Source organism: Mustelus asterias, chromosome 14, assembly GCF_964213995.1.
Source record: "Mustelus asterias chromosome 14, sMusAst1.hap1.1, whole genome shotgun sequence".
In the NCBI taxonomy this organism is placed as follows: Eukaryota; Metazoa; Chordata; class Chondrichthyes; order Carcharhiniformes; family Triakidae; genus Mustelus; species Mustelus asterias.
The window spans coordinates 14357275-14375254 of NC_135814.1; the positions used below are offsets into that span (position 1 = coordinate 14357275).

The 17980-nt window shown below is 45.6% G+C and overlaps 1 protein-coding gene across 1 annotated transcript in view; it reads right to left on the reverse strand.

The window, feature by feature from the left end:
- LOC144504124 (contactin-associated protein-like 5) overlaps positions 1 to 17980 on the reverse strand; it is a 664070-nt gene that overhangs the window by 144344 nt on the left and 501746 nt on the right. The window contains exon 20 of the mRNA XM_078229300.1: positions 10569 to 10702. Within this exon, the coding sequence (XP_078085426.1) occupies positions 10569 to 10702 (134 nt within the window). The remainder of the gene's footprint in view (positions 1 to 10568; positions 10703 to 17980) is intronic.

Sequence of the window (17980 nt, forward strand, 5' to 3'; positions counted from 1 at the left end):
TAAATTCACCCTCAGTGTATCCGAACAGGTGCCGGAGTGTGGCGACGAGGGGATTTTCATAGTAACTTCATTGCAGTGTTAATGTAAGCCTATTTGTGACAGTAATAAATAAACTTATACAGTATGCCAACCCACTGCTCATTTGCATGTTTATTGCCTGGACAGATCTGTTTAAATCATGCCTCTCCCCTGAAATGAATCCTTTCCTACAAAGCTTGGCATCGCCCCAAGTAAAGTTAGGCATTCGATTCTCTGTACCCATGTCACAATCATTAATAAATATTTTGGTCGGAATAATATCCCCAGACCAGAGCTTCAGGAGACTTAGCTGATCTTAGCTTTCCTATAATAGAGCCATTACCATTGGTAAGTACTCTCTAGTTGCTATTATCCAACCCATCATTATCAGTTTACAGCTTCCTACTTAGCCTCACAAGTTCTACTTTGATTTCTGGCATGGGATCTCATCAAAAGCTTTGTAACAGTGGAGACTTACAAGACCAATTATATTACTATTATTGTTTAACACTCTTACATCCTCAAAGATTTCCAAGAAATTTGTTGGACATGTTCTGACTTGCCTAAACCCACGATGCCTTGACTTTATCAGCATAATTCTCATTAAGTAAAAAATACTTCCTTTGCTTAATAATTGTGGTACCCATTTTAGATATCAGGCGAACATGACCATCATTCTGAAGAACATGGCTCCCACCTTTTCAAACTTGACGTAACATGAGTTAGTTTTCAGACATCTGCTGTGTCTGTGCTCAACAAGACATGAAGGTTGTGCCCAAGGTTTCTTATTTTTTCATCTCCATACATAGAACATAGAACATAGAAAAGCTACAGCACAAACAGGCCCTTCGGCCCACAAGTTGCGCCGAACATGTCCCTACCTACTAGGCTTACCTATAACCCTGTATCTTGCTAACTTCCATGAACTCATCCAAAAGTCTCTTAAAAGACCCTATCGAATCCGCCTCCACCACCACTACCAGCAGCCGATTCCATGCATCCACCACCCTCTGAGTGAAAAACTTACCCCTAACCTCTCCTCTGTACCTACTCCCCAGCACCCTGAACCTGTGACCTCTTGTGGCAACCATTTCAGTCCTGGGTAAAAGCCTCTGAGAATCCACTCTATCAATACCTCTCAACATCTTATACACCTCTATCAGGTCACCTCTCATCCTTCGTTTATCCAAGGAGAAAAGATCTAGCTCTCTCAACCTATCCTCATAAGGCATGCCACCTAATCCAGGCAACATCCTTGTAAATCTCCTCTGCACCCTTTCTATGGCTTCCACATCCTTTCTGTAATTAGGTGACCAGAACTGGGCACAGTACTCCAGGTGGGGTCTGACCAGTTGCAGCATTATCTCCCAATTTCTAAACTCAATTCCTCTATTAATGAAGGCCAGTATTCCATACGCCTTCTTAATCACAGCCTCTACCTGCGACGCTGCTTTGAGCGTCCTATGAACCCGGATCCCAAGATCCTTCTGATCTTCCACACTGCCAAGCGTCTTACCCTTAATATTATATTCTTTCATCCTATTCGACCTGCCAAAATGAACCTCCACACACTTATCTGGGTTGAAGTCCATCTGCCACTTCTCCGTCCAATCTTGCATCTTATCTATGTCTCATTGCAACTGCTGACATCCCTCTACACTATCCACAACACCACCAACCTTTGTGTCATCAGCAAACTTGCCAACCCATCCTTCCACTTCCTCATCCAGGTCATTTATAAAAATCACAAAGAACAAGGGTCCCAGAACAGATCCCTGGGGCACTCCACTGGTGACCGACCTCCATGCTGAAAAAGACCCATCTACAACCACTCTTTGCCTTTCTGGGCAAGCCAGTTCTGAATCCATAAAGCAATGTCCCCTTGTATCCCATGCCCCTTCACTTTCTCAATAAGCCTTGCATGGGGCACCTTATCAAACGCCTTGCTGAAATCCATATAAACTACATCTACCGCTCTTCCCTCGTCTATGTGTCTAGTTACACCTTCAAAAAATTCAATTAGGCTTGTAAGGCATAATCTGCCTTGGACAAAGCCGTGCTGGCTATTTCTGATCATACTATTCCTCTCCAGATGTTCATAAATCCTGCCTCTCAGGATCTTCTCCATCAACTTACCAACCACTAAGGTTAGACTCACTGGTCTATAATTTCCCGGGCTATCTCTTCTCCCTTTCTTGAACAAGGGAACCACATCCGCAATCCTCCAATCCTCCGGAACCTCTCCCGTCTCCATTGATGACGCAAAGATCGTCGCCAGAGGCTCAGCAATCTCTTCCCTCGCCTCCCACAGTAACCTGGGGTACATCCCATCCGGTCCCGGCGATTTATCTAACTTGATGCTTTTCAAAAGCTCCAACACATCCTCTTTCCTAATGTCCACATGCTCAATCTTCTCAGTCCACTGCAAGTCTGCACTGCAATTACCAAGATCCTTTTCCACTGTGAATTCTGAAGTGAAGTATTCATTGAGTATCACTGCTACTTCTACCGGTTCTATACAGACTTTCCCATCGTCACATTTGATAGATCCTACTCCTTCACATCTTATCTTCTTGCTCTTAACATACTTGTAGAATGCCTTGGGGTTTTCCTTTATCCTGTCTGCCAAGGCCTTCTCATGACACCTTCTTGCTCTTCTAATTTCCCTCTTAAGTTCCTTCCTACTAGTCGTATACTCTTCTAGATTTCTAACATTACCTAGCTCCCTGAACCTTTTGTAGGCTTTTCTTTTCTTCTTGACTAAATTCGTTATAGCTTTCGTGCACCATGGTTCCTGTGACCTACCATAACTCCCCTCTCATTGGAACGTTGCTGTGCAGAGCTCCAGACAAATTTTCCTTAAAAATTTGCCACATTTCTTCTGTACATTTCCCTGAGAAAACCTCCTTCCAATTTATGCCTCTGATTTCCTGCCTAATCGTCTCATAATTGCCCTTACTCCAAATAAACACTTTCCTAGCTTGACTGATCCTATCTCTCTCCAATGCTAATGTAAAGGAGATAGAGTTATGATCACTATCCCCAAAATGCTCTCCCACTGGGAGATCTGACACCTGCCCAGGTTCATTCCCTCATACCAAATCAAGTACAGCCTCTCCTCTTGTCGGCTTATCCACATGCTGTGTCAGGAAGCCCTCCTGAACACAACTAACAAACTCCTCCCCATCTAAACCCCTTACCCTCGGGATATTCCAATCGATATTTGGGAAATTAAAATCTCCCATCACGACCACTCTGTTATTATCACATCTCTCCAGGATCTGCTTCCCAATCTGCTCCTCCACATCCCTGCTACTATTGGGCGGCCTATAGAAAACACCCAGTAAAGTTATTGATCCCTTCCTGTTGCGAACCTCCACCCACAGAGATTCCGTAGACAATCCCTCTGTGGCGTCCATCTTTTCTACAGCCGTGAAACTATCCCTGATCAACAGTGCCACTCCCCCACCTCTTTTGCCTCCTTCCCTGTCCCTCCTGAAACATCGGAAACCTGGCACTTGAAGTATCCAGTCCTGTCCCTGAGATAACCAAGTCTCTGTAATGGCACCACATCACACTTCCAAGTAGTGCTCCACGCTCTAAGCTCATCCATTTTGTTCACTACACTTCTTGCGTTAAAATAAACACATCTCAACCCTTCGGTCTGAGCGCTCCCCTTCTCCGTCACCTGCGTTTCCTCCCTCTCACACTATCTACAAGCCCCTTTTATTTTTAAGCTAACCTCCTCTCTCCCAGTCACCTCATTTTGATTCCCACCCCCCAACCATTCTAGTTTAAACGCTCTCCAGTAGCCTTAGCAAACCTTCCCACCAGGATATTGGTCCCCCTGAGATTTAAGTGAAACCCGTCCTTTTTGTACAGGTCGCACCTGCCCCTAAAGAGGTCCCAATGATCCAGGAACCTGAATTCCTGTCCCCTGCTCCAATCCCTCAGCCACGCATTTATCCTCCACCTTATTCTGTTCCTTCCCTCACTGTCTCGTGGCACAGGCAGCAATCCCAAGATTACTACCTTTGCGTTCCTTCTTCTTAACTCCCTACCTAACTTCCTATATTCTCCTATCATAACCCCTTCCCCTTTCCTGCCTATGTCAGTGGTACCAGTATGCACCACGACCTCTGGCTCCTCTCCCTCCCACTTCAGGATTTCTTGGATACGGTCAGAAACATCCCTGATCCCGGCACCAGGGAGGCAAACCACCATCCGGGTTTCTCGACTTTCTCCACAAAAACATCTGTCTGACCCCCTCACTGTAGAGTCCCCGATCACCACTGCCTTCCTCCTCCTTTCCTTACCCTTCTGTGCTACAAGGCCGGACTCCATGCCGGAGGCATAACCACTGCTGCTTCCACCAGGTGGGCTGTCCACCCCAACAGTACTCAGACAAGAGTACTTATTTTCAAGGGGCACAACCACTGGGGTACTCTCTCCCACCTGACTTTTCCCTTTCCTGACTGTGACCCACTTGCCTGCTTCTTGTGGCCCCGGTGTGACCACCTGCCTATAACTCCTATCTATCACCTCCTCGCTTTCCCTGACCAGACGAATGTCCTCGAGCTGCAGCTCCAGTTCCCTAACTCGGTCCCTTCGGAGCCGCAGCTCGACGCACCCAGCGCAGATATGCACTTCTGGGAGGTTAGGAGACTCCACGACCTCCCACATCCGGCACTGAGAACAGCAAACTTGGCTTCACATTCATAATGCCCCTTTTCCTCAGATTCCACAGGGAAAGAACTAAGATTTAAAAGTTGAAAAAAAAATAAAAAATTTTTTTCCCCCTTTAAACCTACCCTCCCTCGCCCGTTTCCTCCTAAACCCGTGGAGCCGTGGATACCTTCAAAGTACTCCTGAATGAAAATCTTGGCTGTTCAACCTCTCAAATAAGTATCATTACCTTCTTGTATCTCAAGGTTCTCAGGCTTTTTCAGTCAACCATTCAACCTCATCAGCTGAAGTCAATGGCTTATAAATGTCTCTGGGTCGAAGACCACTTGTAAATATTGAGGCACTTCCAGGAACGTACAGCTATTCAAAGGGAAAGCTGAGCTAACGTTCCCCCACATATTATTTTTGTTTCTATACAACAATAACTTGTATTTATAAAGTACAATGTCCTAAAATGTCCCCAGGCAGGAAGTTCAGAGGAGGGTTAAAATGCAACATTTGACACTGAGTCCCATTAGGAGATATTTGGTTGGATGATCAAAAGCTTGGTCAAAGAGATAATAGACCTTAAGAAGTAAAGGTGCAAAGTTGCCATCGTCCCAGATGACTATAGGCAGTGACTGGTGGTGATTTAACCTGAGGATCACCACAGGTTAGAGAAGGTGGTGTTATGGTGAAATCAAAGTGATGGACACAAAATGGTTACTTGGCACACAAAATGGACTCTGGGAAGGGACATTAAGAGGCACTGACTTTGGGTACAGACAGTTACACAAAGAGTTAAAACCTGTAGTGTCTAAATTGCTGCAGGAAACTGGTCAGACCTTGAGGCACCTTAAGACTTGAGATAAGAGCAGACCCAGAACAATGAGTTTGATAACAAGATCAGCCACTGATGGGGACATAAATACATAAATGTATATATCGAAAGCAGTCATTGATAGAGGACATAACTGCATAAATGTATCCACTCTATGTACAATGATGTGTTAACTGTCAATGTCCGTACCTGTCGACTCAACTTGCAACGATGTGCTAACGGCTAATGTCCGTACTGTCTATTATCTAAAAAGTATAAAAGATGCTCAACTACCTTTGTGTAGTTGAGAAGGTAGCTGCTAGTACTGCAGAGTACCAGTGCTTCTCCCAAAGCTTTGTCCGAATAAAACTGTTTTGTTGAACCTCCAAGTCTGACTCCGAAGTGGTGAATTTTCCACAACAGTAGGGTCTTCGTGAATAACCTCAGCTGGTATGGGAATTGAACCTGCGCTGTTGGCGTCACTAACCAGCCGCCCAGCCAACAGAGCTAAACCAATCCGCAACTTTAAGAAGCATTGTTATGATCTCAGTCAAGACCAGTAATGCTTTGGGGAAAAAATATGAAAACTCCCACCTATTTACTGAAAGATTGATCCCATGAGATTTCACGGTTTAAAAGGAAAGAATGCAAACAAAGCAAACACTCAATATTATTTTGGGTAACCAACTACCTTCTAAAACCAAGAATCAACATAAGTTAAATAAAAATTTACAGTGAAATTGCCATCGGTTATTAATTATAAATTCCACATTCAGCAGCAGATACAACTAAAGGAGATCTTGCGAATTGGCCCCGCTGTTCATTCAGTATATCATAGAATCCCTGCAGTGCAGAAGGAGGCCATTTGCCCAATCAAGTCTGCACCGACTCTCTGATAGAGTATCTTATCCAGGCTCACTCCTGCACCTAATCACATGCATGTACCCCTCCCCCCCCCCCCCCCCCCCCCCGCCCCCCGCAAGGGGCAATTTACCATGGCCAATTCATCTAACCTGCACGTCTTTAGACTGTGGGAGGAAACCAAAGCACCCGGAGGAAACCCAGGCAGACATGGGGAGAATATGTAAACTCCACACAGAGAGTGACCTGAGGCTGGAATTGAAACCAGGTCCCTGTGAGGCAACAGTGCCACCGTGCTGCCCATGTAATCAATTTCAGTCACAAAGTCTTTCAAAACTCTGTTATCCTCTCAAAGAATTTCAGTTCCTCTTCCTCCCAGATTTAGCCGGATTCCTAGCCGACAGCAGCGTACAACCTACCTGTGTTCCAGCGGTGCAATCATCAATAAAAAAGGTACACATCTCCAGAACCTCCAGAACTTTGCTAGTGGTGAACTGGATGGTGTAGATCCAAGTTATATTCAAGTAAGAGAAACAGTTGCAGAAACTGTTTATTCGCCTATCCTAAGCTTTTGGATCTAGCCTCTGTCTTCTTTAAGAACATAAGAACATAAGAAATAGGAGCAGGAGTAGGCCATCTGGCCCTTCGAGCCTGCCCCGCCATTCAACAAGATCATGGCTGATCTGAAGCGAATCAGTTCCACTTACCCGCCTGCTCCCCATATCCCCTAATTCCCTTATCGATCAGAAAACTATCTACCCGTAATTTAAACATATTCAACGAGGAAGTCTCCACCACTTCAATGGGCAGAGAATTCCAGAGATTCACTACCCTCTGAGAGAAGAAGTTCCCCCTCAACTCTGTTCTGAACCGGCCCCCCCTTATTTTGAGGCTGTGCCCTCTAGTTCTGGTTTCCCTTCTAAGTGGAAAGAATCTCTCCACCTCTACCCTATCCAGCCTCTTCATTATCCTATATGTCTCTATAAGATCACCCCTCATCCTTCTAAACTCCAACGAGTACAGACCCAATCTGTTTAATCTCTCCTCATAAGCTACACCCCTCATCTCCGGTATCAACCTGGTGAACCTTCTCTGCACTCCCTCCAAGGCCAATATATCCTTTCGCAAATAAGGGGACCAAAACTGCACACAGTACTCCAGTTGCGGCCTCACCAGTGCCTTGTACAGTTGCAGCAAGACCTCCCTGCTTTTATATTCTATCCCCCTCGCGATAAAGGCCAACATTCCATTCGCCTTCTTGATCACCTGCTGCACCTGCAGACTGAGTCTTTGCGATTCGTGCACAAGGACCCCCAGGTCCCTCTGCACAGTCCTGTATATACATCCCCACAGGGATTAGCATCTGAGGTCTGATGGATCTGTGTACCCTGTCTACGGTTTTAACAAGTTTCAGTCTCACCATAAGTTTTGGTTTGCAATCTCAGTTTCAGTTTTCATTTCTTTAGAAACTGGGAGAGTCAGTTCCTTTTCTCGGTTTCCCCTTTCGGTTTCCCTTTGCTATGAGGGTGTGTCTCAAAAATTACAAAGTTTGGAACCACAGTATCTTACAGGAGGAAGAAGGGTGAGTGAGGTGGAGAGGTTTAGGGAGGGAATTCCAGAGCTTGGACCCCAGGCAGCTGAAGGGACATCCTCCAATTATGGAGTAATTCCATTTTTTAAAAATTCATTTGTGGGACATGGGCATTGGCTGGCCAGCATTTCTTGCCCATCCCTAGTTGCCCAAGGGCAGTTGAGAATCAACCACATTGTCAAGAGCAGCACAGTGGTTAGCACAGCTGCCTCACAGCACCAGGGACCTGGGTTCGACTGCCGGCTTGGGTCACTGTATGTGCAGAGTCTGCACGTTCTCCCTGTGTCTGCATGGGTTTCCTCCGGGTGCTTTGGTTTCCTCCCACAGTCCAAAAGATATGCTACTTAGGTGCCTTAGCCTTGCTAATTTCTCCCTGGATGTACCCGAACAGGCACCAGAATGTGGTGGCTGGGGGATTTTCACTGGAACTTCATTGCGGTGTTAATGTAAGCCTGCTTGTGACACTAATAAATAAACTTTAAACTGCTGTGGCTGTGGAGTTATATGTTGGCTAGACCAGGTATGGATGGCAGATTTCTTTTCCTAAACAACATTCGTGAACTAGATGGGTTTTTCCGACAATTGGCAATGGCTTTCAGTAGATTCTTAAATCCACGTTTTTTAAAAATTGAATTCAAATTCCACCATGGCGAGATTTGAGCGCTGGTCCCAAGACATTAGCTGAGTTTCTGGATTAATAGTCTAGCAATAATACCACTAAGCCATCGCTTCCCCTGTGGGTATACCTTGTGGGTTTTCAGCTACCCAAGTTAGTCCGCTGACATATATGGAAAAAAATAGTAATATTCAGACAAATGCACAGAAATCTGATGGCCATATCAATGCGCTGATAGATAACTAGAGAATGGAGTCTCCAGTTTGATAATCCGACTTCTAAACCCTAGTAAGTAATGCTTTTATTCATTGTAACTGAAATTGAAGGTCCCAATTAAAATGAATCATAGCACCTACTGGACAGTATCCTGCCTTTAATAATTTACACTAGTCTCTGTGCTGTACGAGCAATATCCAATTAGATCCTGTCTACACCATTAATTAACTGACTCCAGAAAATGGAACAATTAGGCTTTGTATTTTACGAGAGCCAAGGCAAGGCCACGACTTGATGAATTATTAAGCATCCCTTCCCCCCAATGAGTTCCATGCCGTTGTTTAGCCAAGTGACTTCCTGACTCCGGGGCTCCTTAGAAATCAGGTCAGCAATGGCATCTCTCAACCGGCACTGTGTAAAATGAACACTGGAGCTGCTCAAACTTTTATCCCCCACCGCCCCCCCCCCCAACCCCTCCGCACCCCCAATCTCCCCCTCTCCCCCACCCCACACTGGATCATTTGTCTCCAATAATTCTCTATGCAGTTACTACAAAACTACAAAGTTTTCTGCACGCTTGCAATGAATGTCAGAAACCTTGAACTTATCTAATTCCCCATACAATGGATACTTATTGACAGATGAAGAACAGCCTCCACAGCACTCACACTGTGTCTTTTTTTTGCCTGTTGTTCAGAGAATGTAGCTTTTCCCTCTGAGCCTTCAGTGAAGCCTGCTTTTGTCCTCTTTTTCTAAAGTTCTGTGGCATGGCTGCAGGGTGCAAGCAGCGAAAGGCAGCCGTCAGAATGATAAATATCTCACTGAGCCAATCTCGGTTGTTGCTGAAAGCACAAAGGCTGTGAGATTGAATGTTTGGGTACAAAGAGGTAAACTTGAAGCCTTCCTGCAGTTTCAATCATTACTGGAACAATTTCCCAACAATTTGGATTAGCGGGAACTGGTTAATACTATTTTTGAAGTTCTGGTCACAAAAGCTAGAGCTCTTGGTAACCACACTGCCATAAAGAAGGAAGAAAGGAAATAGAATGACTTGCATTTATAAAGTTAAAATTTATTTCTTAATCACATGGAAGGCTTACATTAACACTGCAATGAAGTTACTGTGAAATTCCCCTAGTCGCCGCACTCCGGCGCCTGTTCGGGTCAATGCAGCTAACCGGCACGTTTTTCATTTTGTGGGAGGAAACCGGAGCACCCGGAGGATACCCACGCAGACATGGGGAGAAAGTGCAAACTCCACACACAGAGTGACCCAAGCTGGGAATCAAACCTGGCGCTGTGAGGCAGCAGTGCTAACCACTGTGCCGCCCCAAATCAAAGTGGAGAATGTGCATGGCCAATGCACCCAACCAGCACATCTTTCAGATGGTGGGAGGAAACCAGAGCATCCGGAGGAAACCCAGACAGATATGGGGAGAATGTGCAAACTCTGCACAGACAATGACCCAAGCCAGGAATCGAGCTCAGGTCCCTGGCGTTGTGAGGCAGCAGTGCTAAACACTGTGCCATCATGCCACCCGTAAATTATATGATGCCTTCATAACCTCACTGCATCCCAAAGCACAAATTCTATGCATACAATTACTTTGAACGCAACAACCCAAGCTTACTCAAGATTACCATGTAGCCAAACACTAAGGATCTGGAGTTTGCATAGCTCACAAACAACATTCAAATTATGTACATGACCACAATATTACCGCTGTCTATGGAGCCAAATACTCTCTTTAAAAAGTGCACAAGTTAATGCTGCACATTACCTGAATGTAGATGTCCTTCCCTTCTCGATCGATCTTGACACTGTGAAGCTGGCCGTCTGCCCAGTTTCTGGTATCAACGCTCAGGCAAACAGGATCTTTATCACCGTCCAGTTTGTATCTTATTTGAAAGCTCCCTGGAAGGAAAGAGTTGATTGATTTCAATTGAAGAGATACAATCTGCTGCACAGAATAAACACAGGTCAAAATTCAGATGCCGAATCAGTTTTTGTACTCGAGGAAAGATAATAATGTAAAAAGAAAACACAGGTTCGGGTATACAACAACACACGTATTAAACATGTTTCCTCAAATAATAAAACCTGACATCTCTAATACTGGAAGATACTTTTTAATTTGACATACTTTTACATTTGTCATTTGAATATGCTTTTAGTAAATTTTCTATTTAAATGATATAACTAACCGTTCAATATTAATATATTGGAAAATACATTGCGCAACCACCTGCTGCTGTGCCATCAATGATAAAATAAAGCCCGCAGTAATTCTATACGGGGTGGGAAAGAATCAATTAAAAAGTTATTAATGGGATATCTCCTGAATTAAATTGATGATAAAATCGTTGGGGTGAGGGGCTCCTGGGAGCCATTGCGTTCCTGGATGATTTCAGCACATTCTCTAGGGTGGGCAAATCTCAGAGATTGGGACTCTCTCCATGGGGGGTCCATGAGAGTGGGTTCCGCCAGAGCTGTGAGAACTAGGCGGGGTGGGGGGCAGCGGGGTGATGTGGTACCAGGACTGTGAGAGTAGGTACTGCGCAAGACTTATAGGGCAGGATTCTCTGACCTCGCCCATTCCTGTCCTTGTTGCCAGCGAGAAAGGAGTATTTAGTATTCAGCGAAAACTCCATTCTCTACAGCAGCACCGGAGAGTCCCAGTACCAGACCAAGCCAGAGATTTCCAATGATTATATTGAAAAATCCCAGCAGCATTCGACCAAGGTCACAGGACAATGACTTCAAATGCAGCACAATCTCGTAAAAAAAAATGAGATGGTTGGTGACCTTGATTGCACATAAAAAGGTCCATCCTTTTCAATGTCTCAGAAAGATAAAAGTAGGGTCAGTGGAAGGGAGTACTTCAAGGCAGAATGATAGAACATAGAACAGTACAGCACAGGAACAAGCCCTTTGCCCACGATGCTGTGTCGAATGTGACACCAAATTCTACACATTCATCACCGTCTGGGTGAAGAAATTTCTCCTCACCTCAGTTCTAAAAGATTTATCCCTTATCCTCAAACTATGACCCCTAGTTCTGGACTCCCCCACCATTGGGAACATTGGGCAGACTTGAAACTGGGAGTGTTTCAGATCCGACTTATATTCCCGTTCTCAGGCGCCTCCATGCCTGCAAGAATATCAGCGATTCCGAATCGTGCTACACAAGCCTGTGGGCAGGGCCTAACGTGCCCCAAACCCTGCAGCTCCAACTGCGCAGGCGCAGAAAAAAATATATAGAATGCGGCTCCCCTGCCACACCGTTCCTGGGCTGGATAATGCCCTCCTCTGGCCCCCACAGACATTGACCCACCCCCCCCAACATTACTGACCCCTTTATCCTCTCACCCCCCCCTCACCCCCCCCTCACCCCGCCAACCACCCAGACTGATTGTCTGATTGTGGGCCCCTCCCCCACTTCCCCCCACTGATCTCAGGCAGAGTGGCAGTGGACCCGCCTTCCCCCCCACTGATCTCAGGCAGAGTGGCAGTGGAACCCCCTTCCCCCCCACTGATCACAGGCAGAGTGGCAGCGGACCCCCCCTTCCCCCCTCCGCTGATCTCAGGCAGAGTGGCAGTGGACCCGCCTTCCCCCCCACTGATCTCAGGCAGAGTGGCAGTGGAACCCCCTTCCCCCCCACTGATCACAGGCAGAGTGGCAGCGGACCCCCCCTTCCCCCCTCCGCTGATCTCAGGCAGAGTGGCAGCGGACCCCCACTTCCCACCCCCCCACCCAACCCCACTGCTCTCAAGCAGAGTGGCAGCGAACCATCCCCACCTCCAACCAATCTCAAGCAGAGAGTTGTTGGACGCTAGGCACCTATGTCCTCACTAACTGGAACTCCCGAATCAGACTTTTGTGGAGCATGTCTGTTTTGCGCCGATTCTGGATGGGCGAACGCGGTGTTAAAGGGGGAAGTGCTGGTAAAGTTGAGCGTGCAGCCCATTAAGTCAATTTAAATGCATGCAAACGTCCCGCCCATTTCTGGCACAGTCCCAATCGCGGCCATTTTTGAGCCTAGGTAAAGGGGGAACCAGCGTGGAGGCGGACGCGGATTGCGCTACTCGCCACTCATCCGACTTTGCCAAGTTTTCACGCCCGAAAATGGGCGCAATGCGATGGTAAAATTGGGCCTATTGTTTTTGAATTTACCCTGTTTAACCCTGTTAGAATTTTATAAGTTTCTATGAGATTCCCCCTCACACTTCTAAATTCCGGTGAATATAATCGTAACTGACTTAGTCTCTCCTCATATGACAGACGATGTTTATGAGCTTGCCAGATGATTATGAGCTTGCCAAATTTGCTTATCAATTGCACATGAAACTTACTGCAGAATGCAATGGATCACAATTAACACCAATCTCTTGAATGCCCTCCTGAAACCTCTCCATCTCACTCCCTCTCCCTCCCCTTTCAGATACCGTGCATTTAAATGATTTGAAATTTGTTTATACAAGGCCATAGATCTCTCCTTGGTCCAGAAAGGAATCAATTTAAGCTGTTGGGTCTCACGCTTGCATGTAGCAAATTGTTAATTAGAGATTTTTAAAATTGTCAAATGAACATTTATTAGATTTTTGGGGCGGGTTTTTCCAGCACCATTTACCCCGAAACAGGAAAATCCCACTCGAGGTCAACAGACCTTTCCATGGACTGCCCCTCGCCATTTTTTTAATTCATTCATGGGGTATGGGCGTCGCTGGCTGGCCAGCAATTATTGCCCATCTCTCGTTGCGAGTCAACCACATTGCTGTGTCGCTGGAGTCACATGTCGGCCCGACCAGATAAGGACGGCAAATTTCTTTCTCCAAAGGGCTTTAGTGAACCAGATGGGTTTTTCCGAAAATTGACAATGGTTTCATGGTCATCAGTAGATCCTTAATTCCAGATATTTTTTATTGGATTCACATTCCACCAGCTGTCGTGATGGGATTCGAACCCGGGTCCCCAGAACATTAACTGGGTTTCTGGATTAATAACCCGGCGATAAAACCACTACGCCATCGCCTGCTCTGATTCCCATGGTGGATGGAAGGGGAAAATTCGCTCCTTGACCTTTGAGGGAATAATGGTTACTGGGGCCCACAGAAGAGTGGAGTTAAGGCCACAACCAAATCAGCCATGACCTTATTGAATGACGGTGGCAGATCGATGGGCCGAATGGCCTACTCCTGCTCCTACTTCTTACAATCTTATTAGCAACAATTTCAAGACTTTTTTTATTATTCAATTCGGAGTGTTTCAAATTCTTCATGCAGTTGAGCATCATACCTGCGAGTGGAAAGTGACCCAGCCATCAAACAGATTGGCAAAGATACGGACACATGGACACATCAAAGATGTGAAACCCAAAGAATGCAACTAACCACATTATAAAATATTCAGTTGCGGAGGGTGCATCCACCAGACATCCTGGTTGACAGCTGGTGACTGGCAACACTTGCTCTCAGCAGCTTCACACACAAATCACAGGATAAAATTAAGAAGCAGGTTCTTTGGCATTTGAATTGTGTTGCTGTTTCTGATCGACCAAGATGTTCTCTTGAAAACACCTGAAGCAGCTCAAATTATTTGGAATTTAAGGCTACAGTTAAAAAGTGGTCCGTGTAAAACCAATATCTAATTTCTCGCCAGGATTTAAGAATTTTGTATGAACTGAACGACACAGAATGCTGCAATTCATTTCATCCTTTGCACAGTATGAAGTATAAATTAAAGAATTGGTAAGATTCTGCATTTGAGCCACGTTTAGGATATCAGCACCACGATGGAAGACAGAACATTGCGATTACACAGCAATAGTGAAAGAGAGAGATAGGGTGGCACGCTGGTTAGCACTGCTGCCTCACGGCGCCAGGGACCCGGGTTCAGTTCCCATGCTTGGGTTACTGTCTGTGTGGAGTTTGCATGTTCTTCCCATTAATGTCCTCCGGGTCATCCGGTTTCCTCCCACAGTCCGAAAGTCGTGCTGGTTAGGTGCATTGGCCATGCTAAATTCTCCCTCAGTGTACTCGAACAGGCGCTGGAGTGTGGCGACTGGGGGATTTTCACAGTAACTTCATTGCTGTGTTAATGTAAGCCTGCTTGTGACACTAATAAACAAACTTAGGGATGGGGAGGATAGAATTGCTGGTGAATTGTATGCTGTCAGCTGTGGTTCAGCAGGTGCACTTCTACTTCTGCGTCAGAAAGTGGTGGGATTGAATCCCAGGCCAGGGCACGAAATCTCAAGATGACACTTCAATTGCCATACGAAGGGAGTATTGTGGCGGTGACATCCTTTGGATAAGACAGTAGGTGGGATGTTCCAGTCCTGCCCACCCCGAGAGTGGAAATTCATGGAGGTCAACGGATGTTGCAATGGTCGGTCAAATTATCTGTCCCGCCCCCAACAATTCTGGCAGCAGGAAGGACTGGAAAATTTACCCCAATATATCTACTCTCATATGGATTTTAAAAAACTCCTGTGGGTCTTGAAGAAGAGCAGGGATGTTCTCTGTGGTGTCCTTGCTAATAATTTTCCTTAAAACAACCACAACAAAAAGAGATGATCACCTTGCTGTTTATGGGAGCTTGCTGTGCACACATTTGTTGCCACGTTTCCTATTGTACAACAGCAGCCGTAATTCAAAAGTACGACATTGGGAGTAAAGGGGTTCAGAACATTCTGAGTTTGTGAAAGGCACTGTGCAACACTTGTCTTTCTTTGCTTGCTAGCATCTGATTTGAGAAGCCAACTGAATTTGGAGTTGGCCATATTTCAAGTGGTCTTGAGTCCCTGGAGTCAGTCTCATGAAGTTGGTGCTTTCTGGTCTCCTTCTGTGTATGAGAAATAGGTGAAGCAATGTCCTCTTGCTCTGTGACCTAGTCTAATTCTGACCTGCTCCCTTCCCAAACCCTTTAACATTTCTCTGTCTCAAACAAATAGCTAATTCTCCCCGACAAAAATTAATAGTAAGAAGTCTCACAGCACCAGGTTAAAGTCCAACAGGTTTATTTGGCATCACAAGCTTTTGGAGCGCTGCTCCTTCATCAGGTGAGTGGATGGAGTACACTACTTGAGTATACTATTTGTAACCCCCTCCATACTGCCTGGGTTTGCAAAATCCTACCGACTGTCCTGGCCTTAGACAATTCACAGCTCTTTAACCTGCGATTATCCCTCTCTCCACGCACACTGTTCTACGTGTAAAGACTTGATTACCTGAAAAAACTCACATTCCAACCATTCTTCACATTCCAATCTCTAATTATCTTGTAATTGTGTCTTTGTCTATTTATGCCATGTTTGTGAACATACGTCACTCACCTGATGAAGGAGCAGCGCTCCGAAAGCTCGTGATGCCAAATAAACCTGTTGGACTTTAACCTGGTGTTGTGAGACTTCTTACTGTGCCCACCCCAGTCCAACGCCGGCATCTCCACATCAAGAATTAATAGAGCTTGGCGGCAGAAAATTCTATATACTAGCCGTCTTCTGCATAAATCTTTTTTATTCTAAATCACCTCTGGATAAAAAGTGAAGAAAATGTTTATCAGCAGAAGAATTGTCTTCGTGACCCCGTATCACTGAAAATCAATGATGTCTCTAGACTTCCTTTATTGCATAGATATATAAAATGGCAACCTGCTGTGAGGTTTTCATGAATCTGACTCATTTCCTTTGAAGTTACCAACCATTCTGCATAAGTGCTGTCTGCATACCTACTATTATTGCAGAAGGACATTCTGTATATTGCCATAAATTGGAGAGGGTGCAGAGGAGGTTTACCAGGATGCTGGGTTAGAGGGTATGACCTATAGGGAGAGGCTGGAGAAACTCGGGTTGATTTCTCTGGAGTGGCAGAGGCCGAGGGGAGAACTGATAGAAGTCTATAAAATTATGAGAGGCATAGATAGTGTTGACAGTCAGAATCTTTTTCCCAGAATTGAAATGTCTAATACTAGGGGGCATCCACTTAAGGTGAGAGGGGAAAAGTTCAAAGGAGATGTGAGGGGCAAGTTTTTACACAGAGAGTGGTAGGTGTCTGGAACGCGCTGACAGGGGTGGTGATGGAGGCATGTACGATAAGGGCATATAAGGAGCTTTTAGATAAGCACATGACTATGCAAGGAATAGAGGGATATGGACCAAGGGCAGGCAGAAGGGATTAGTTTAATTTGGTGTCTTGTTCGGCACAACATCGTGAGCTGAAAAGATTAAAGTTTATTTTTTAGTCACAAGTAAGGCGTACATTAACACTGCAGTGAAGTTACTGTGAAATTCCCCTAGTCGCCACAGTCCAGCGCCTATTCGGGTCTATGCACCTAACCAGCACGGCTTTCAGACTGTGGGAGGAAATCGGAGCACCCAGGAAAGGAATTTTTTGAGGAAGTGACAAAGATGATTGATGAGGATAGTGTGGTGGATATTGTCTGCATGTACTTCAGCAAAGCCTTTGACAAGATCCCTCATGGGAGTCTGTACAGACAGTGAAGTCACATGGAATCCACAGTGAGCTGGTAGGATGAATACAGAACTGGGTTGGTCATAAATGATTTTTGTGTCTCTGTGCCCTGTTTGAGAGCACATTTCCACTCCATCTGACGAAGGAGCAGAGCTCCGTAAGCTAATGGTATTTGCTACCAAATAAACCTGCTGGACTTTAACCTGGTGTTGTTAAAACTCTTACGTTGGTCATAAAAGACAGAGAGTAGCAGTGGAAGGGCATTTTTCCTGACTGAAAATCTGTGACCAGTGGTGTTCCGCAGGCATCAGCGCTGGGAAGGAAACCCACGCAGACACGGGGAGAACGTGCAAACCCAACACAGACAGTGACCCAAGCCGGGAATCGAACCCGACTCCCTGGCGCCGTGAGGCAGCAGTGCAAACCACTGTGCTACCGTGCCGCCCCAAGGACCTGCTCCTGTGCTGTACTGCTCTATGTTCTATGCTCTAAGTGCTGATTTTGGGTGGTCTCCTCTCTAGAACAAGGGCAAGAGCAATTCACAAAGCTTTAATGGTTCAGTTGATTTAAGGAGGATGGAGGGTCGGAGAAGTGCTCATCAGAGATGAATCAATTGATAACAAATTAGTATATGACTTGGTTTACATGCCAGAATTTTAACACCTCGCTCGCCCGAGGCGCGTAAGATCCTGCCCGAGGTCAATGGAGAATGCAGTTCTC